At 38.6% G+C, this 23,778-nt stretch overlaps 1 protein-coding gene across 1 annotated transcript; it reads right to left on the minus strand.

Annotated features, from left to right (window-relative positions):
• Positions 1 to 4,150: 4,150 nt before the first annotated feature.
• IMPA2 (inositol monophosphatase 2) lies at positions 4,151 to 19,271 on the minus strand (the record flags this gene model as incomplete). The annotated part of the gene is made up of 7 exons (XM_010708802.3): positions 4,151 to 6,157; positions 6,946 to 7,097; positions 7,242 to 7,350; positions 10,746 to 10,854; positions 13,220 to 13,265; positions 14,614 to 14,718; positions 19,111 to 19,271. Coding segments are annotated over 7 exons (798 nt in total), but the record flags the coding sequence as incomplete, so codon positions are not given.
• Positions 19,272 to 23,778: the final 4,507 nt, after the last annotated feature.

Raw genomic sequence — 23,778 nt, forward strand, 5'->3', positions numbered from 1 at the left:
TGGAACCATATATAAACCGTGTGTGTGCAACAATAAAGTGAAGCTTGATCACTCATATTGAGTAGTGTCGTGCTTCCCCGCTTGAGAACAATCTGATTAGGACGCTATCCGCAGCAGATAAAATGTATTTGTACATAAATGACGACTTCACAATGCTTGAGTTTTCCTAGTTTGCACGCTGGTCTATTAATTTCTGTGAACACTATTTTGTAAGAAATGCTAGAAATTAACAAGATACTCTTTAAAACTACACTTGTGTATGGTACAGTACAAAACCATTGTTGCAGTACAAAGAATAACAAAGAATTGCAAAAGAGAAACAGAAGAACGTAGCATGGGCACTTATATATTTTTTAAATGTGCTTTCATAATGAAATCACTGTATGACAGACCTGAGCTTAAATTCAACAAATATCAGTGGGTGGAGAGTATTCATAGACACTGCACATAGAATCACAGAATCCTTAGAGTGGGAAGGGGCCTTTAAAGGTCACCTAGTCCAATTCCTCTGCAATGAATAAGGACAACCACAGCTTGACCAGGTTGCTCAGAGCCCTGTTCAGCCTGTACAAGAGGAATTCAATTTCTTGATCCAACCTAGATTATCAGATAGAGTCCATGCTTGCCCTCACTTTATAAAAAATCTAAACATAATTATTCTTAGGTTCCACTACATAATTACAGAAGAGAGATGCCATAGACAAAACTGTGAGTAAGAAAAGCAGTTTATATGAATCATTATGATTTTTTATCTTGTATGTTTCCAGATGTATGCTTAAGTTCAGATTTACTACAGGCTAGCAAGTCAGCGGAGGGTATGCTGGTGTAACTGGCCTTAATCTCTGCTGAAGTCAGGTCACATCTGTAAGACCAATTCCTCCTCCCACTGCTGTTTTATGTCTAGATGAAGTACTGCAGGGACACAGTAATCATCACAGTAATCATCTGAAGTAATATCACTAAAATATGGTTTTATTCTAAATTTTGGAGACACATTATTAAAAATGTGTGAGCCTTTGTACTTTATTTTTCTATTTGCAAACCAAATGCAAAACACTAATATCCTGCTAATGGAGCATATCTCATCCCTTTTAGAAACAGTAAATGAATTCACCAGATGCAAGGCAGGAGTTGACCAGCATTAATTCTCTATGTTACTATACGTATATGTAGCAATTGTATTTTATGGTAGAATAATTCATTAAAATATTTGTTGCCTGAAATATAAAGCATGACTCTGAGGCATGCTGAGTGTCTGGAGTAACAATCTGGGGTCACCTGGTGTTTCCAGACAGCCCAACTACGTGTCATCCCATGGTGACAGTACTTACATGCCAGAAGACTTCGCTGCAATCTGAGCACAAAGACAGCTGCTGCTTTTGCTGAGTTGTAGTGGTTAGTCATGCTGTAGCCTGAGCTTCACTGACATCACCAAAGCTTTGTCCCCTTGTGCCAACAGTGCCTTTGGCCCATGTTTCCTTCAGTTGAATTTGCTGGCATTATCTGGTGGCTCTGCCTGACTACAACAACATTAGACAGCACTTGGCAAGACAGAACATCTGTGTTTCTACACAGAACACTGTGTTGGTTATTACAAAGGACAAACAAAAGTGATGAGATTCTGATTTTAGTTCCATCTTGCCTGACAGCCTGAATAATAATGCTTGAATTCATTTCAAAACAGAATAAACCAGTATTCCTGTTATGAATATATCCAATTCATGGTTTTACAAACAACCATTAATATCACAGTATTTAGGAGGAATGCTGTGTCACTGATACAGCAACAGTGTGCTTGCACATGTAGTTCTAGTCTCCTAAATAGCTCAAAATTCAAGTACTGCCAAGGCATAGCTGTGACTAAGAGAAAGGCACTGCTAAATGGCAGAGACCTTTCACGCTTGAGGTTTCCAGCTTAATGCGATGAAGTTTATCCTTTCTCTACTGACCTCTTTAATACCTAGTGTAATCTCTCTGTTTGAAAAATGTGTTTGTATGCATTAACAGATCTCATAACAGTTCACAAGGGAAATACTACACAATTTTGTGTAACTAAAGCAGTAACGTTTGGTGTGCTGAGATACTGAATTCTGATTCTCTCTGTTGTGAAATACTCATCTTTCAATTTGTGTTCCTATTCTGTGATGAGAACAGACACGCTTTGTCCTTCGGTGCATTTTACTCTAAAATTCACTGTAGAAATACACTGGGCTGCAAAGTACAGAAGCACCAAAGCACTGCTCTAACACAACTTAAAAACAAAACTTCAGGAGCAAAACCCAGAGAACTTCAGAGTTAGCATCCTTAACAGTTTTTCCTCTCTTGAATATGAGCAGGCAGGTCTTTTGCAACTGGATCAGAGCATGCATATAAAATGCAGTGTCCTATAGTGCCACTGTCATACCCAGTGTGTGGACTACAGGAAAACAGAATTCCTCTTTCCAATGTTGATGGATGATTTGTCAAATTCCTTAGTGCTGTGGAGATGCTTTATGAAAGACTTTAACTGTAGCACGTTGTAAAATGGAAACAGCTGTAGGAGACATATTCTATTTGCTGTACGTTTTCAATCTTGGCCATAGAATACTGAAAGAGTCTTGGTTGCACTATGAATCTAATAGGAGAAAAGGGTGAGGGTTACATTAGTTTGCTATAGTGGCCTAAATCTCTTCATTTTTTGCAGGTCCTCTTGCACTTCTGTGTGCGCACTGACCAAGGCCAGCCTTGCTGAGGAGCTAGTATAACTCTTAAGTGCTGGTGGGTGGTAGAAAGTGATTTTGTTGTTTTAACTGAAGCCAACAGGAACAAAATGCTAGTTGAAAAACAGAAAACGCGTGCTACGTGCTGATACTTGTCCTGTAAAAGCTGCCAAGCTCAACAAGATAGTGCAAAGGGCTCAGCCACTGACCATTTTCCCGGAGCACACAGCTATTCCTGCTGCTGCTGATACCTAAACATCCTTATTCGTGGCATGTGTGAGACATTCCGAAGCACTGAGCTGTTGCAGGATGCCAAAAGGAACCAGGATGATACAGGGAAGCTGAGCACTGCTTGCTTCCAGAAGAAATGTAGACTTTTCTGAGCACAGACGTTTTTGTGCCAGCGTTAGCAGAGAAAATCCTCTGTAGGCATCCATCTCAGCTGCCTAATTACAGATGCGCATACATTCTGCATAATATATTTAGTGGAAAACAGTTGCAGCATTTTATAACAGCCAGTAGGAAAAAAGCCCACAAGTTTAGCTGGGCATTTAGAGGGGTTTAGGGTTCTGGCATTTGTCCTATACAATGAATGCACACTCTGGAAGGAGAGCTGGCAGATATGCCTGCTGAGCAAAGCTGTGCTTGGCCAGCGAGACAAAGTGACGGAAGGACTCCTGTACGGTTTATTTCTGCCACGATGTGTAATCAGGTGACTTTAAAGCTGTACTTTGATAAAAACTTCAAGCTGGTGGAATTTGGCTCTGCTTCTGCAGAGGAGCCATGCTGTTGGCTGCCTTGCTTCCCCACTGCTGCCTGAATCAAGCCCTTGGCGGTGGCCGGGGTGTGAGTTGGCTGAGGAAAGCGATCCATCTGTAAAATAATCCTGTTTTTGTTTCCTGGGGTACTTTGCAGGCAGATCACTTCACTCATCTGGCCCATTGGAAGGATTCAAACCGCCTGCACTGGTGCACAGCAGGCAGGGAAAGGCGGGATGGCTGCTTCCCACACAGTGCTGCTTGAATTGTGGCCCAGCCCCACACGGGTAACCAACACAAGAACTTGCAGCCGGTTTTCTGCCCCTCTCCCTTCCCACAACTTTCAGGGCTCTGTTTAGCAAGTCAATCTTGTGTGCCATTTCAGTCACCATTCAGATGTCCCAGATCAGCCTAACTCTGGGATCGGGGGGGTCAGGGCCTGGGGTTGTGCAGGCTGAGCTGCTGGAAGGAAAGCGGAGTTCCTCTCCTGGCAAGGAGCGGCCTGGTGGGGTCAAGCCTCTGCCATGCCCGAACCCTGCCAGTCTAAGCTTCCTTACACAGCTTATGGCATGAACAGAAGCTCCAGCAAAGCCCCTGCTGTTCCCAGGGCCCCTGGGTCTGAGTGCCTCAGGATCAGAGTGGTGCTGGCAAGCTCTGTACTGGTTTGTGCTCAGAAACTGGGAGAAGGGCAAATAAGAGACAAGCAAGCCTATTAGTATTTATTATTTCTATTTTAGCACCTCAGTGCCTAGTCACAGACAGAACTGCATCCTATGAGCACTGTGCAAACCCCACACGAAAGTACTACAGTCCCTGCCCCGAGAGGCTTACAGCCTAAGTTTCCAGAGAGATGTGAGGAGATGGAGAGGTGAAAAGGAACGGTGACAGCACAATCACCACTGTGACAGCATTGTTTTGATGACAGGAAATATCCAAGTTCCTAAAAGCTTAGTTGCACTGTGGCTTTCTTCTCCTGGTCAATGCTTTGTATTTCTCATGGGAAAAAAAAGCATCAAGAAAATCCCACAGAATTCACATTATACCCAGTGAAAACATTTTTCATTTCAAGAAACACATGTAAGGTTATTTTTACAAATTACTGTTCAGTTTGTGTGTTTTAAAAAGGTATCTGAACACATTTACAAAGTCTATACATGCAGTGTAAAAAAGTTTTAAAATTTTTAACTGTTTCTTTTTTACTCATTCATGTATTTAATTTGCACTCTTGCAGAAAAGAGGTATCTTTTTATTCAACTTTTTAATAAAAAATTAGAAGTGATTTCATTTCAACCACAAATGTTATGGACGCTGTTGTATCCCCTCTGTGCCCAAGATTTTAAAAATAACTTAAATAGAAACAGTCACGGTGGTATAATTAAAAACAATGCTAGATACAAGGACAGGGAACAAGTGGGTATTGAGGAGAAATATGTAACTGATTTTACAGGTTTCTCTGATCAAAATCTGTGATTGCAACTTTGTGTGAGAAGGGCATGTGGTTCACAACTAACTTTTTTGCAAGCGTATCTTATGTGCATATTAAGAACTTCCCCATAAAGGGCTGAATTCTGCCGTTCTTCTTCAAGTTTCTCTAAAACCAACCCCTCTGTGACATTGCACTCTATTCTGCTACTGTGTGTCATGGTTAATACTGCAAATAACTCAGTGGAGTTCAATATCCTTGGTTTTAAATGTCATTATTCTATGGTACTAAGAGTTTGCAGGTTTCTTGTAGTGGCCTGCAGGACAGTATGATTTATGCCATGAAACAGGATGAAAGGGGAGAAGAATTAGGTGGGCAGTTTATAAAATCATAAAAGCAATTTCCATGATCAGCTCTGTTCTCAGCTATTTGGTTAGCCCCCACTGAAGACGTGTAAGTAATGTACGTTCTTCATCTGAATAAAACTTCCAATATTAACTTTCTTTTATGCATTCTCTAAATTGCCATCAACATCCAAGATATCCATGTATATATGCACATAGACATCCATGTGTATGTCTGCATGTATCTATGTGGGTGCGCATGTCTAGGTGTACCTCTATACACAAACAGACATACTCATATATATACCTACACATATCTATGGATAATATAGCTATGACATAGTTAGGAAACAGTAATGTTATTTTTATTGCATCCTTAAGTATCATAGAACGAGGGTATTATAGGCACACATCTTAACTACTTATCCTTACTACAGTCCTAAAAGCTCATTTACCTGAGATCTGCTTCTGTAAAAATAAAGTTCAATTTTTAGCTGCATGTTACAAAAGACTAAATATCAGCCCCACAGATATGAAATTACAAGTTACTTTGAAACTAGAGCTACCAGTAAAATATGCTATCCTGTAAAAAAGATACTGCCGAAAAAGACACATATTAAAAAGGAAACATGATTCTTACACATTTAAAAATCTCTCTATGCCTTCCCATATTGTAATAAATTTATAAAAAATATTTGACACAGAAAATCTCCCCAAAAAGCATTCTGCTGAGATCACGTACCCTTTAAACCATTCATCTTGCAAAAGTTACATAGTTCAGGAGATCAGACTCCAGATTACATGAACTTAATTTCCATCAGTTTTCATCATCCCGCCTGTAGTGAATAGTTTGTATTTCCTGAGCTATGAACATCGCCATCTCTCTGGTGCCTGCAGCAACCACTCGGCAGGACATGAGATCCAGAGGTCCCCCTGAGGACAAGAAGATTAATGAGAACTGTCTTAGTTGACATAAAAAGGCAATGAGTTCTGAAATATAAACCACACTGTAATTACAAGGACAACTTAATTCAGGAGCTCCTGTCTTGAAATCTCTCGCACAAAAGTGATTTCAGAAATTTCTAGAAATTCTAGAATGCAACAGAAGTAGTGGATGTTTAGATTTCTTCAGTACCCAACAATAAATGCAGTATTTCCTTCATTTAGTAACAGGAAGGGATAGGGCAAAAATTAGTTCCATCAGCATACCCCTCTTAATACACAGAATCTTTCCATGATATTGACATACTGGTCACCAGGAATCCATTATTCTGTGTCTTCATATGTGTACCATATAAATGAACAAAAAAATCCAGAGGCTGCGCTGTCCTTTATGCCCTCTTGCTATATCTGTTCAGACGTGTACCTGAGAGTACTTCTTTCTCGGAAGGCTGTCTGCTGAAACTGTCTGGAGTCTGAGCATGTCTACCAAACTTGAGGGCTAGCTCTTTACAGTAAATCTGATGCTTTAAAGGAATTACACCAAGTCACTGAAATATAGTTTGACTCAGAAGACCTCTGATGTGATGAAACCCCAGGCTGGAATTACATCACTGTGGTATGACTAACTCAACAGAGTCTAATGGAAAGTGCAGATGTTCCTGCCAAACACTGCCAGGAGTGAGACTGAGCCACAGGAAAACTGTACTGAGGTGACTCCAGGTGCGTGAAACAGCCACGTGGTCCCCCAAAAGTCCATGAACCAGGAGTACTGCACTCACCTGAAGTATCTATCACAGTGCCGCCTGCCTCTCTAATGATGACAGTAGCTGCTGCCAAGTCCCAGCAGTGTAACCCAAACTGGTAATATGCGTCGGCAGCACCAGATGCCAAATGGCACAGAGCCAGGGTGGAGCTTCCAATCACACGGACCCTGAGCACAGCAAGGAGACAAAGAAACACAAAGCAGAAAACGCCTTTGATTTCAATCTGTGTGTTAAGATTGAAAAACATGCAACAGAGTTGATTATTTTTTCATGACTTTGGGTCATGAGACACATACTGTAAGATATCTTACCCGTGTGCTTGGGCCTTGAGCAACCTTTCAATGTTACCAAGGAACAATTTCAAAGTTGCAGGGTCACGTTTTGGACCAATTTCTGTTAAAATTAAGGCCTTCGAGATATCTGCAATGGAGGTAGTTGCTTTCATTAATTCAACAGTTTCCTGGAGCTTCTGGAAATTTGTTTGAATTAAACACTAATGGACTCTTTACAGAAAAACAATTTTCATGTCCCCCCCTTTTTTTTCACCCCAAACTCTAAGGTTAGGTTAAGTGGCAACTTCATATAAAAATTCAAGCAAGGCTATATTTCTGCTATCAAATGGTCTGATCTCAACACTTTTTTCTTTTAAAGAACAGAAATATTAAAAAAAAGAAAGCATTCTTACATGTCATCTGTTTCCATACATTGTTTTATTTCATATACCTGTCAGCTTTTGGAAAATTCAAAGACTTCGTCAGTCAACAAAAAACAATGCAGTTATCTAGTAATTATTAATGGCACTAAATTAATCACATTTAAAAACAGAATGGTTCCTGAATAGGAAACTTCAGTGTAACTTGTTAATAAATTATAAGCACTTGGGGATACACTAAGATGAACAAAACATTTCTACTTAAAACCACCAGTCATCCAGTAACAGCTCTCTTTTGTTAGGACATTTCAAAGACTGAAAACATCTAATGACTGAAAAATCTTCCTATTGCCATAAACAAAAACAGTATTTTACTAAATAATACTAATAAATGAGAGCTGCATTTGTACTGTGTTCAGCAAAAACCATGCCGGGCTCCACCAGGTGAGGATGTCAGCTCTGTGTACGGCCAAGACTCACGGTGACTTGCAAAGTGTTCAAGTAGACCTCCTGTGAGATCTGCATGTTGCTGGCATATAGCAAGCAGATGCCAATTTAGGTGGAGATGGTTGATCAAGTGTCAAGTGTTCCTACTTCTGCTGTGCCAGCTGAACTCAGAGGTTTAGCTGCAGATTACTTACTAACCAGGCTGTGCCCAAATGTCAGGTGTCACCTTTATCCCACATTAAAGGCCAGACATTCATTCACATAGGGCATCTCCACCTGGTTATTACAGCCAATTGCATAAATTAAAGTTCTTAGCAGAAGTAGCAAGGAGATTTTCAAAAGCAAATTAGGATGGAGCAAGACATCACTTAATTAAACCAGCTACCAATGGATTTAGTATTGCAAAGGAACATGATGGATGCAAGCAATATGATAAGTGGTTGGTGAGTAGCAGGTATGTAATTAGATTAAAAGTTAAAGGATATCACAAAGCTGAAGTGTAGGAACATAGATCTAGCAATCACTTTTTAAACTACTGCATTAAAATAGAGGAACGCTGATCCAGACACACTGCAGGGTGTTCTCTGTTTAGCCACAACAGAAAACTTGGGATAGTGAAAGCAATCTGCTGTATACGTTTTTGTACAGCACACCCAACTTATAATTACAGAATATTTAATGCATGCCTCATTAATAAAATGCACCAAGCATTCAAACGACACCAGTCATAGATAGGTAGATAGGCTGTAACTAGGACAGATGTTCTTTTGAGTTATTAAGTATATTTCTGATGAATAAATGGATTTCTCAAATATTCTTCAATGCTACAGCCAGGTAGAAATTGGATGAAGAGACTTTAAACAAAGTAGAGGGAGGTTGCTGCTTAGGAAGAAGGAGCTGGCTGATCTCAAAACCCAATGGGATTTCAGGTATTCAAAGTACAAGAGAAAATTTACTGACCGCTCCTCACTCTGGTATAACAGATTTAACAGTGATAGGGACACATTTATGAGAAAAAAACCAATTATCTTAACGATAGAAGGTTACGAAAAGAAAATACACTTACAATATTAGTACAAGTAAGGCCAGATCTGTATCTAAGCGTGAGAAGAAAGTAAAACTCAAGGTCAGAGGGAAGATGGATCCTTCATTTACATGTATCCTGACTGCCTGGACTCCCAAACCAGACCTCTACAAAATTTGTCATTGACAAAGATTATTGCACATACTGTAATTTCAAATGATTAAACCTGAACAATGAATGCATAGTGTAGATCAATATTACACGATGCTATACAAGTAATCACATTTCCTGAAAACAAAAGGCATGAAGCAACATGAAAGCCTACAACTCCAACATGTCACTCATAGGTGAAGGCTACTAGAATTCCAGCTGTAGGTACATACATGCTCTTTTCCAGCCTTGGTTTATTTCACTGAAGCCACAGTCCTTATTGGAAAACAACTGTGACTGTATACACTTCAAACATCAACAGAAGTGAGACTAAAGAAGGTCCATCTTCACCGATGAAAGTGCCCACCACCAAATGATGTCTCTCAGAACAAAGGAAAATTCCAAAGCATTTGAAAGAGCAGAAGGCTTGCTTCCCTGGCTGTGTTCTACACTCCTACACAGATTGGAAGCCCAGAGAAAGGACAAAAGTGGCACGTGCCAAAACTATTCCTTACTTAACTGGAAACAACAAATTTTTGTCTGCAAAAGTGAGTGGGGCCTTTCTGGGAGTGGCTCAGCCAGCCTGTCCAAGAATACCCCTAACTTTTCCTTATCCTGCCCTAGAACAGGCTCTTGTGGATTATAGGATATTCAAGCCCTGACAAAAATGTGTGCATAATAAAGGATTAAAAATTTAGTTGCCACTGACTTTACAATTTGCTCCATTTTTCCCAATAGGCAGATCCTGGCTCACAATTTCACAGGAGTTTTGATGTAGAGTTTTCCTTGGGGCACTACAATGCATCTGTACTTTAAAATTCTCGAACTTACTGTGTGGCTCATTAAAATCTCTTTTGGGGGTGAAACTTTAACCCTTTAACCACCTCCCATGTATGATGTTATACATTTTTGGCACATGTTGGCTTCCGTCTAATAAATTGAATGTCATAAGGAAACTTCTCTGCAAATTTGTTTACTGCTGATTTACCAGTAATACAATTCCATTTAAGTGTTAAGTGTTGCTAGCCATTTGTTTGTTAAAATACACCTCACACAGAAAAGCAAGCTGTTAAAGAACCCCTATGAAGCATGCATCCTGTAGTTCACTGGTAACATGTATATCTACAGACATAATACACTTTATGACATACAAGTTTATTGGAATAAAAAGTGAATGACAGTCAGCATAGTACAGTGAATTTGATTCACCATTCCCATTGCATCTTGCTTATAAACAGTGATGCCAGTGTACAGCTGGAATGAAACTGGTGAATCTATTAATTCTTCCTCATTTTAAACAATGGTTATGAATCAGAATAACATAGGATTATTTAAGTAGTTCACATTCAACTGTATATTTTAAAAAGAAAGTGAGGAAAATTGTGATTTTTGAGAAAAAAATCAAACACATAACAAAATTATCATGCAGAAGAGATACCTTCCATCAGGATAATGATGTTCATTATCCTAATGATGATTTGCAACAACTCTGAAACAAAATTAACATATTCCTTTTAGAGTTCTAACAAAATCTAGACCAACCTGTCTCTTTTGATACCTGAAGCCTTTTGTCATTACAAAATGCCCCTTGACCTCTTCTACCAGTGTATAATCGTTCTTCAGTGCAGTGGTAAATTACACCAAATTCAAGCTTTAAGATTTTGAAAAGGAAAGAAATGAATGCAACTCAAATTACTCATCATAAATATAAACAACTACTAATGGCAGAAAGATCAGCAATATTTTAATTGGTACAGGTAATCAAAGTTTATACTGATGCTAATAAACTGGAATAATCTTACTATTACTGTGATATTTGAAATATAGGTCATATAAAATTCAGTTTACAAAGAGAAGTTAATGCAGTCTGTTCATGATCTTCTAAACTCTTACTTGCAGCTTATTTGCATTCACATTAGAATAGATTAAATGCTAAGCTGATTTCAAATTCAATAAAATGTTTCTACTGGAAATAAGCAAAAGTTCTCTACAGCCAGATTCTGAAAGCTTTGTTTTTTTCACTGGTGAGCAGTTCTGCCTAGAAGAAGTCCATTAACTTTGGGTGGACCCTAAAAATTTGCAACCCCAAATACACAGACATGATCAGTCAGGCATACAAACTCAGAAGTCAGGGTACACAGTTTACTAACAATAGATACTTTTATTTGCATTTCACCTTTCATGGGCATTTAATTTGCCTGTCTTTTCAATCAAAGTAGTACCCTCCAGTCACTTTTTCAAATGTCTCTCTACAAAATTGTTTTCTTTAAACATACAAGTGAGAATCTCATGAAATCACGAGACTCCAAGAGAGGTTTGAAGAAAAATATCAAATCCCCTTCGTCACATCTCTCAGTGAAGGCTTGAGATAAGTAACACTGGATTCTTTGTGGGAATATCACTTCATGAATGAGAAGAGAGTCCCAATTTGAACCTTGATTTAAACCCAATGTATTTAATTATCTTAATAGATTTCATCAAAAGATCTTGAAGGACTTTACAGACTTAAATGATCAGCTACTAAAATCACCCTTAGATAAGTACTACTAGCTACATTCTATTTAGAGGGGGACAGATAAACAAGCACTAAGTGTCTTGCCCAAGGTCACAGAAGTTGGTAACAAGATCAAGCAAACATCTCAGATGTTCTAGACCACAAATCTTTGCCTGCTGCCCTCCTCCATTCAAAATGAGTAATCTCTGGTCCCTCCTCATGGACAATTCAAAGGGAATAGTCTGTAGTCTGTCCTAAACCAAGGATTTTATTTTATTTATTTATTTATTTTTTGAGGTACACTATTAATAGACTCTTTCTCTGAAGACATCTGCAAGAATTTCTTCAGTACTGTTCAAGGTTTACATTCAGGCCAGTTCCCCTGTGTGTACTTTGGCTCCTTTTCAACTTTCTCTTTTTTTGTTTTTCCCATTTGTTTAGCGAGGGAGTTTTAACATCATTCTTTATTTTTGTTTCAGCTTTGTTTAGTTTACATAACCCAAAATATGCAGCATCAAAATCACGATGGTGTTCTAGAAAACATAAATATTAGAGAAAACTGTCTGGTAACAATACATAGTATTCAAAAGGACCTCTGGGAATGAATAAACTTCAGAAAAGCATGGAAGTGTTTCTTCGCAGTTGCCATGTTTGAAAAGTCTAACCAGAGAAGTACACATTATTCTGTTTGAATCCATAAGCGCTGCTAGCACATCTGAAAACTATGTTATTATTGCACAGAATTCTTGCTGACTTCAGTTACAGCTATATATATATTTGAGATTGTGAATTTAGGCTGGAAGAGGTACATTTCTTGGCAATCTAAATAGCTATTTCTTCAGTTTATATCAAACCGTAAAATGGCAACATTTGGAGAAAGACCACTAGCATGAATGAGTACATGGCTGGACTAGATGATCTTAGTGGTCTTTCCAACCTTTTCCATGATTGATTCCATGATCTAGGAAACTTAAAAAGGACAACAAATATGAAGGCTAGGTACTTTTTTTTTCACCTGTAATCAAGCTCTCATGAAGGAAATAGTCATTTCACTGTATTATGAAAACCTCAAAGGCAGATTAAGTGATCTAGACCCATAATTCTGTGCTCTTCATAGAAAGCAGCTCCAAACTGCCTTATAGTAGCAGTTAATGTTCACAGATACTGCTAGCAGGAAAGAAGCAATCATAATCAACAGAACACTGGGAGATACAGTTAAATTATGAATATATTTAACTTATCAGGTTTTTGTCTTATGAAACCTTCCTTACACCAGCACTTCCTTTTTAGTCACGTAAATCCTGTAACATTGACAATGATTTATAAGAATTTTTCTGTAAATGCCAGTTTGCATAAGTGAAATTTTGCAAGACTGGGATTTTAAGCTAGCAGAGTATGACCAAATGCATTTAAAAAGCATGGGAAACCCTGAACAATGGTGGATTTATTTTTTAAATTCCCACTTTGTTTTGAGGCTTTTAACCAAATCTCAGGTATTCATGCTAAAGAACATACTTCATACCTCTTTGTTAACAGCAAATCCAATGCTCACTGCCACTGTTGGAAATCTGTGAAAAACAAGAAATGAGGTATTATTGATGAAAATTCTCTCAACTTCACACTTACATAGCTCACTTAAGCAACACAATCTCACCTGAAGCTCTGTACCAAAAAAGCTTTAATATTATGCTATTTCTCCTTCATCAGACTCTTTATCAGGTGAGTTTACAAGTTGATTTAAGATTTGAAAATGCAAGAAGTAAATACTTAAAAATATTAGGATCTTTATACTAAATGTGTTGTACATTTTAATAATATTTATGCTTTAGTTTAATTGAATTTTCCAGTGCTTTTATAACAAGTTGTTGGTTTTTGAGAGCATATTTTCTTCCAGTGAACTGAGAAGGTGAGATAGCAATTAAGTTGCAAGGAGATATCTTCTGCTGACATCAGCATAAGGAGAAACCTGTTCCTCTACCCTCTCTTTTGCCAAAGTGATGGTCATGTACTTAATTTACTCCTTTTAAATAAGTACTATTGTTTTTTAAACAATGAAATAAGTTTATTTATTCAAACGTATTTCAAAAAGGGTTATGAAGATCCAGAAAATATTGGTAGAAAGAAAAAAACTTCACTTAGTTGCACCAAACAGCAGCATGTGAACCTCCCCCTCCTTCCTCACTTCAATTCTATACAATGACACCAGAAGTCAGGGAAATGCTATCCCCCCCCCCAACCTCAAATTATAACTACAGTTACATTAAACTACTAACTATAAGGCAGAACATAGTTTCTTAAGTAGAAGTATTATGAACAATCATAGGTTTACAACTCCTACCACTCAAATGATGAAGAAAAACTTTCATATTTTTTCAAAAATGATCCCTAGGCTTCTTATTTTTACAGAGCAGTATTACAGGAGATTAAAACCACCATCTACATTCAGCCTAATTTTCATCTAAGTGCAGCCTAGTTTTCATATGCCATGACTGTATTTTCCTGGAAAAATGAAGCACTTGTATTTGAAAAGGAGAACACACCAGTACAAAAAGGAATTCATAACAACCACGAACGGAGTAAGGCCAAATGTCATCATAGTACAGCCTTGTTTCTTTCGTTCAGCTCAAGTCTCTACATGTTAATGTGTGGTATATATAAAGGAGCTGTGAGTCAAGAGCTTCTAGGTCATTAAGCAATCAGAAGAAATATTATCTTACCTTTAGACAACAGTACAGTGCTCTCTCCAGCACAAACACACACTCCCACAGATAAAGCATAAAATGACAGTGGGATGACTCCTACTTATGTGTCACGGGTACAAATTTACCACAGTAAAATGCCTTCAAGAAGAAGGGAGATTTTGTGAGAAGTTGAATTATGTCATTTAATGTATTTCTCACTCCACTTTCTACCTACCTATGTACAAAATTGCAGGTTCCATCGACAGGATCAATAATCCAGGTAGGACTGTCAGTGAGGACGCATTTTGAACCAGCAGCAGTGGATTCTTCTGCAATGAACCTGCATTTAATGGGGCATAACATAAAAGTCTCAGAAAACTTGCTCAAATATGTGACTTATTAAGTTTAACTCTATCTTCCTGTCTTTTGAAGAAGTATTTAGTTTATAAATACATACAAATGTTATATACATATGTTCATATATATATATATATATAAAATTCATATATACACATATACAGACGTTTCTTTTTTCATTGGAGAATGGAAAACTTTCACATAAACTTTAAACGAGAGTTCTCGACTTCATAGCATACTATTCCACATGGTAAAAAAGAACTCCATTCACATTCACCTTCTTAATACATTATTAAAAAAGTAACGAAAATTGATGTAGAAATGGATCTGAATTGGCACTCCTGGAACTCGAAAGGAGTTTCTCTGTAGAATGTAATTTTATGGTTGAGGGAGGTCTGTCTCTCGCAGTAAGTAATATAAACTGCAAAATGTAGATGCTTCTCATTGCAGTTAAATTCAGTCAGAAATGAACTCTTACAAGAATCCACAACCTCACTCCTATTAGAATTTTTTTAAAGTAGTCAGAATCAGGAAATTAAAAGGTTTACACAGTTGAACTTTCTTCTTCCCATGACCCAGAGAAAAAACAATTTTTTTTTTTTTGTATGCACAGGGCACATATTGAAATTTGAGCTCATCTTCTCTTCCCATTTCTTTCATATCAATGCTTTTATTTTAATCTTTCTTCCCTGGGAAATGTACATCCAGTTCTGGAGTATTTCCTGCTGACCTTAATTATCCTTGCTCTCCCATAAACTGCTCAGTGCCTGTTTTTGTAAGAGCTGTGCAGGTTGCTACTCTCACAGATTTGAATATGGTTCTTATATATACAGAGTATGTAGAATTGGACTGCTAGCACTAAATCTCACTTTCGGTTTCATACTTGCCACATAATGTTGCAAGAATGAGCTTAAAACATCCTGCAGATGGCACAGATGGAGACTTCTTGAATTTTCCCAGTGCTACTTTGCCTTTTTCTCAGCAGAAAGGGACTGTTTTGATGGTATTATGGACCTCCATCTGATATAAGAAGGGAAGCAGCAAGAGTTTGTTGCTATTTCAATCTCCATTAGAAAGAACAGCTGAGGGACATTTTAAGTGTTAGTGTGCAACTAGAAAGCCAGAAAAGACTTGAACAAGTGTTCTCAGTCAAGCACGGCACATTACAGATTCCTTGCTCTATATATTCAATTATTTTGTCTCATTGATGTCTTTTCCTTTCAAAAATCTTGTAATTAACTCCCACCATAAGCTCAGGCAGCAATCCTGGCTGCAAATGAAACCCATCTTCCTGCAAGTGGACGATGTGGCAGCTGGTCCTGTATCATCTACAAGTCATGCCTCTGTTTCCACCTCTGCCACATCCTTCATTGCAGCCATTGCCTCACCAGTCAAAGGAAGGTGAAATGAGACTCTCTTGAAAAACAAGAGTATTTCTGTAAGGTGCTTTACCCTCGTATCTGGGGGACAAATAATCTGTCCCCTCCCTTTCTCCTACAGAGGGCTATGATACTGTAGTCCTCAAGTACAAAGCTCTAACACAAAACTAGGGTACAGCAGTGTCACTGTTAGGCACTCATGTCCAAGGTCAATTTTCCAAAATGGCTGAAGGACAGCACAGTTTATGAAATTTTTGCTAGTAGGTAAAATAAGCCAGTCGCTGCTACACTATACTGGGTACTGTGACCGTTCATGAAAGCTAACATTAGATATATTGCTCTGCGGAGTAAAAACACACAAATAGAGCAAAATATTCAGGCTGAAGTCCTAAATTCCAAATGTTAGGCATAGTTTAAGAAGTGGGAGGGGTAGCCATGTTAATGCAGTAGTTAATTTAACATGCCAGCCCTTCAGCTCTTTTGACCTCTCTTCAAATCTGGATTAAAGTTTTCTCCCACGGAAAATGAGTCCGGTAATTTTATCCTAGCCTTAGTGGACATCTGTTCACGCCTCAAAGCCACTCTGAAACTCAGTGCTGGAACAGCAGGAAAGCTGTAGCACAGCCCAAAGGTCAGAAGGGGCAATATCCATTGGAACATTGAAGGTTCAAACCAGGGCTGCCCCTCCCCTATCCCCTTATGGGGTCTGAGGGCAAAATGCTGGCAGCCAGGGTTGGATGTCAGCCCCCCTCATGTCCGAGTTCTGACTGGAATGGCTCCAGGATTAAGGCCACAATTGACACCAAAGATGACAGCTTGTGTAACAATAACACAGGCAAATGACACAATAACATTTTTCAGCCAGCACTCCATGATATTCTGGCTCTGCCCATCTGTGCTACGAAGATCAACCAGAAAAAAAACCTTTTGGGAATATTTCCTTGAAGCATTTCAAAGTGCCAAACAGAGTGAGAGCGAAGAAGAAAACTTGATTGAAGTATAAATGAGAATGATACATGTCCCTTGGCTAAGCAGAGAAAAGAGGAAAGAAATATAGGATGGAATCACATTTTTAACAGATTTTCTTAACACTTCTGTACTCCTAAGTACATTTCCAACATCTCAGGATGTATCACTGCCACAGTACAAATGGTATAGATCCCAACGAGATCTCTTCTAGTTTTTTTTAAATCCCAGGATACATTTCTAGAATCAGAAAACATAAGAATCAAGATAACTTAAGGGAAGGAGAAACAACAGAAACTTTCATTGATGCTTTCAACAGCCGGATTAGAGAGAGACTGACCACAGTTTAAGTGATCTTTTGATGTTTTCACTGTACTTCAGTTTAAACCTTGATTCCTTCTGTGGATTCCTCATTGCAAGCATCTAAATTTAGTCTTCTAAATCTAGTTTTAATCTACCGTTTAATCTAAATGCATTTGCTATCTGAACAAACTCCAAACAAAAACAACCACACTATCAGCAAAAATGAACTGTCTTGAAGAAATAGCAATCCCTTTATTTGCCTACAGCAATCCCTTTATTTGCTTTTGAAGTCAGAAGAATGTTGCACAGTTAGTAAAAGTTAGAAATTTTTCCGTTTCTTGGTCTATGTTGACCTTATAACTTTTGTTTCCATTTTGAGTAACTTGAGTGCTTCTGTTGATTCCAGTTTCATGCAAAATGTGTATGTTTTATGTTCTCTGCCAGGCTGTTCAAGGAAAAAAGAAACAACAAACAGTGCAGAGGAGAAAAGAGCACTGCCAGCAACAGTTGATGGAATATTACAGAAATAATAGGCTTGTAAAGCCTGGCACTCTCTGGAGAATCGCAGCCAAGAACCACACATTGTGCTGTACAGAACTGTCTCAATATGTGATCACATACACCATGAATTCAGAAAGCCATTTATATTATTTATATTATTATTAATATATAATATTATTATATTTAGTATATAATGTTCTTTCTAGTCATTCTTTTTTTCTCTTCTTGTTGTTTTCTTACAACAGCAGAGCCGACAAGCAGATTAGTAGCTGAACCCTCCAGATTCTCATCTTTGTTGATTTCTGCACAGTGCTAGATTGCAAGACTCTTTTCCATTAGAGATGTAAAGTTAGAAGGAAGTCATGTAGTAATTAAGCAATACATAGGCTCTGCAGGCAGGTGTATTTTATCCCTGTGTACCAAAGTCAACTGTGAAAATCAATTGCAGCATCTCTGCATCAAGCCAAACCTGACCAAGTAATACAAAACTGCTTTCTCATCTGTGCATGTGCTAGGAGGAGGTATTTTCAAACTGACCTTAGTCATTCCAGAGGAGTCAACAATCTGATTATTTTTAAAACCTTGGGTTGAAATCCCATAAAATAATTTATGCCTTGTTTATTTGAATGCATTAAGTGATGGTGATAAACAGCCCTGCTTCTCACTGGTTTTACAAAACAAAGCACAAGATAAATGTGATTAAATAAATTAATTGTCCTGCTCTAGCAAAGCTTATATATGATGGTAAAAGAACGTGATGGAAACTTCTGCAGGAGGGGATCTTTGCTATCGTTAATTTCAGCTATATAGTAATACATTTTATTGAGCATAATCTTTAGAAGATAAGAGAACAGATTAGAATTCCAAAGATCATGGAGATTCATATGAAAACTTCATACACAATGTCCTCACCAGAGAAATACCAATATTAAATATAGCCCAAGAAGTTAAGAAACAAGGATTTTAAGACAGGTCATGACAGAAACGTTAGGAAATACAGAGTGCTCAGTACTGGGCAGTGGTAGCAATTTAAAAAAGAATCCCACGAATGTGCCCACCATAAGAGGTAGATAAAACTGAAAGAAGCTGCTACGACTTAGGAAAAATTAATGTTTGCTAACGACAATCTGACTTCCAAGGACAGAATTTTAAAATTCCCTTTAAATGCTTGTCAGATATGCAGCTTCTATAGGAAAAATGGTCTGTTTTCTTCTACAGACACTTACCTGTGGGAGGGAAATTTCTCTTTCAGAACAGAAATAATCAAATTTTCCACAAAATGATCAGTCTCAGTCACAAGATCTGCTGCAGATGTCTTTGTGGACACTTGTTTTTCCTCTGTTAGAGCTTTCCGAATAATCTGAAAGAGAAGTTCATAAATTAGTCTTCAATGCCATTCATGCTGTGGACACTAACATAATACAATTACTAACAAAATTATAGCTAATCCTGAAAAACAATCACAGGTCTAATTCTATCAGAACCTATTTTAGCTCCTCTGAGTAAAAAACCCTTTGGAGATAATGAGCAGTCTTTGGGAATACGGCATTTGCAGGAACCTCTCTTGGCAGTTCAGAAAGGGATTGAGAATGGCATTCATAAAAGGATGATGGCAGTCATTGTGATTTAGGAAATTACAGAAAACACGTGTAACATTGGAAAGAACCTTGAGGCCCATAAATTTTCACACAAAGACATTTTTCCTTAAATACATATATATTTACAAGGTCAATAACTCACTGCTCTTACTTTAAAAAACATACAGTAAAGCAAATTCCACCATTTTCTTTTTGCCAACAAAGACACACAATATTTAATTTTTCTGTGTGTAATACTGTTTGAACGTCCAAGTGCTGACCACCCATCAGTCCCAAAGAATTGCTGTGTACATAACAAAACCAAAGACTCAGGCTTCTCCTCAGATATGGAAACAATGATCTAACTCTGGAAAAATCTTAATCTCCTTTTAAAGGGTTTTACTGCTATAAGCTCAGAATTAAACCACATCAGTTGCAAATGCACGTACGGGAACACAGTCACTAAAAATGTTTCCTCAATTTTCCCATTTTCTTTCTCTCTTTTTTTTCCCCCTTCACCTCTTCATAAAAAGAACCCCATATATATATAGAGGGGTGGGTGGGGAGGTGGAGTAGGACGATAATGCTCAACTAGCAAAAAGAGCTGCCTTACTTTTTAACCAGTGACAACTATAAACTCTTTGAAATTAGGAAAACCAAAGCAAAGCAAAGATTAAGCAGTGTTTATTTCTACACAACTATATTAAATGAAAAACAGCACCAAGAAGACCAATATCCTACGTCCCTTCTACAACACTGATTTGTTTAGTTACATTTCCATGCATAAAAGTATTTTAAAGCTATCTAAAGAGAATTGTTTTAGGACCAAACAAAACAGTTCTGCTTGTATTATGTACAGGAAAGGAAGCTGGGATCTCCCTAATTTCACCCTCAGCTATTGGGTTTTGTAGTCTAAAATACCACATGTGAAGGAGCTTCAGATGGTTCTGACACGTAACTGACTTTGCTGACTGCTGCCTTAGCATGGGCTTGACAAATGGGCTAACGTTTCTGCTTCATGAGCTGTAAAGCCTCAGTTCTAACTATTTATCCAAACTGGTGAAGACAGATTTGAACATTTTGCTTCAAACTCTTGCTGATGTTCATTATTGTACACCAAAATATTAACTCCACTTAATCATTTTAATTCCCTCAATGCCATGCATAGTTTTCTCAGTGCTTTAACCACACCACTGTAGAAGCACCACTTTAAGAAAGCCCTCAGGCTGCTCCTCAGTCCAAAGCAAAATCCAAAGTGCTGCAACTGTCTCAGCTGTGTTGTGTAACCTCTCTAAAAAACCTGCTATGCTCCTGCTTTTTATTTTCATCACTCCTGTTTTCTTTTATATTTCCTGTGAGTAAATGTGTTGCTGGACTCTGCCTTTCTTGCCTTTCTTAGCACCTTTGAAATACTAAGAGTCTGGAGCACAAGCCTTTTGGTGGCAGCTGAGATAATAGGGATTGATCAGTCTGGAGAAAAGGAGGCTCAGGGGAAACCTTATTGCTCTCTACAACGACCTGAAAGGAGGTTGTCGACACTTTTCCCAGGTTACAGTGATAGGATGAGAGAGAATGGCCTTAAGCTGTGCTAGGGGAGGTTCAGGTTGGATATTAGGAAAAAATCTACTCCCAAAGAGTGGTAAAGCAGTGGTATAGGCTGCACAGGAAGGTGGGGGTTGGGGGTCACTGCCTACGGACACATTCAAGAATGGTGTGGATGTGACACTGAGGGATGTGGTTAGTGGGCAAGGTGTACAGGCTGATGATTGGACTAAGTCATCTTAGAGGTCTTTTCCAGCCTTAATGATTCTATGATTAAATCATACAACAGAGAATGGAAAGGACAGAGGGCCTAAATGCTGTCTCAAGAACACCTGCCAGGACAAGCACCTACAGAGAGGTGCTCGTTACATGTTACAAATCTCATCTCACTGTTCTGCTTATACTCACCACACACTTCTGGAAGTTCCAAGACAGACTGACCTGCTTGCAGTACTGTCCTGAAATATTTCCTCACAAGTAAAACAAAATGTCTAGATTGAAAGTATAACTACCTGCATATAATTTGGGAAACAACCGTCTGTTTTGTTTTGCTAGAAAATCTATGCTCCATAGATCCAAATATCCTAAAAGCAAACACAGGGAAGAAATCTTGGAAATTTCATGCCTTCCCCTCCCCCCCCCCCCCCCCCTTTCCTTAAGTGAGATTCTTCTGGGTCTCTCATGACATACAAAATTATTTTCTAATCCAAAAAACCTCCAAAAAGTACCTGTGGACTTCAACATGTTAGCCTCTCATCTTATTTTCTCACCCTTCTTTTAATCTCTGTGCAAATGTACTGACTTTGGTGAAATTTCCCCAGTTGTAATTGCAGAGGACTGTGAAAATATTACCCACTGCTCAGAATAGCATCAGAGGTACAGAAACTGATTATATTTGCTTCTCTAGCAAAGCAAGTCACAGTAAGCCGACAGGTGTACTTCTCACAAGCGTAGCAAAAAGAGTTTATTCACACAAAAAAAAAAAAGCAGAAGAGAAGGCTGAAAAAAATCCAGTTGTGTGTGGCATAAGAGTGGATTAGACATAATTTTAATGCAGGCCAATTACAGACATTACAAAACCTTGGCTACTCTATTTATGAAACACCGATTTACATTAAAGGAATGCCTGTTACATTTCATAAGATTAAAGGAACTTTGTAACAGGATGGGAAACAGAAGCAATAACTTCAGCCTGGGAACGGAAGTTGCTCCAGTATCACTCCTGAAGCATATTCAGGCAATCATTTATTTATTGGCCTCCACAGCTTAGAAAGAAGTTTTCCAGAGCCTTGAAAGAAGATATATTTTACTTATACTCACGAACAATACAAACCAACAGCCATGTAAGCAAAAAAGAGGAGACCAGAAAATCATCTTGGTGGTTGACTTTTTCTCAAAACCCAAAATCCTGACTTGCATGCCTTTCTTTGAGTTGGTCTCTACGTCAAGACTCTCAATGACAGTTTCTAACTAGAAACCTTCCTAACCTGCATTAGATTGGAGAAAATAAGGGCCTCAAAGAAAGGCTGAAATGGGAAAATTGCATGCAGAGATGGATGGAGACAGCATTGAGTTCTAGGGAAACAGTGCAATCAGATCTCTAGTGAAGGCAGAGGTGTGAAGGACAGGAAGAGAAACAAAAGGAAAAGAACATGCCCACTGGAATTGACTGGTGATCAAAATAAGACTCAATTGTATTCATTTTCAAAAATAGTAAATCTAGCCCCATAAAATCTAAGTCACACCCCAGTTTGTATCGTTATCTGTAATTTCTTTTGGGAGTAGCAGGAAGTGGAATGACACTTTAATAATATACTGTCCTGCCAGTTGCAATGTAGCAGCACTGAAGTGCAAATGAAAATGATGCAAATATCAACCACTGTGATCTTCCAGGTCATGAAGGCAGTTCTGGTTATTCCCAGAATTTGAAATTTTGAGAAATAAGGTGTGGAGGCTTGAGCAAGCCATGAGAAGCTCTCTTGTGAAATGGCTGGCAGAACCAGCATGCTGGGGAACTCCCCTCAGATCCTCTGAGTGCACAGCCTGTCATCCAGATTTGGATCATCCATTTACTCCTTGTATTACTAAAACAAGTCATCTCTCCCCTGGCATCCTGTTCATCTTTGCGTGTGTGCACGTGCATTCTGTGAGCGGGAAAACGTGTTTAATGACACATGCTAAGGAAGCATTACGGGTCCTGGCCTCAAGATGAAAATGGAGCTACTTAAATAACAGCATGCAGGTACAAAATACAGCAGAATGGAAACAGAAGAGAAATGCACGCTGCTGAGCTTTGTGTTCTACCCAGTTTCTCCTCTGAGCAGTTCGCTGACCCCACTTCTGGGCTCTGTTAGAGCCAGGAAAATTCTGCTGTGGCACACAGCTCTGTTAGAGCCAGGGAAAAGCTGCACACAGGGCCTCTCCCGAGGTGAGTGACTGCCTGCTGTAATTCAAAACAGCAAGGACTCTGCTGGACTGCCCTGGTCAGTGAGTTTCAGTCCCTCCGAGGACACCGGTACAACAGGAAGATGCAGTCTCTCTGGCACAACTATTTTTTTCTGCATGCAATCTGCTCAAACCCAAATGGTGGTATAGCGATAGCACGGCAGTCCGTGTAAGCACACCGCGCAACCTCAAGCTGTGCGTACATTCAACCTTAGCATCACACCGTGCTCTGAAACGCCACAGCCACAGAATAAGTGCTTGGCATACAACTAGAAAAGTTACTAGAGCAGCAAATTCTTTTTTTTTATTTTTTTAAATACATACAAGTGC

The sequence above is a fragment of the Meleagris gallopavo genome, chromosome 3 (assembly GCF_000146605.3).
Source record: "Meleagris gallopavo isolate NT-WF06-2002-E0010 breed Aviagen turkey brand Nicholas breeding stock chromosome 3, Turkey_5.1, whole genome shotgun sequence".
NCBI lineage: Eukaryota > Metazoa > Chordata > Aves > Galliformes > Phasianidae > Meleagris > Meleagris gallopavo.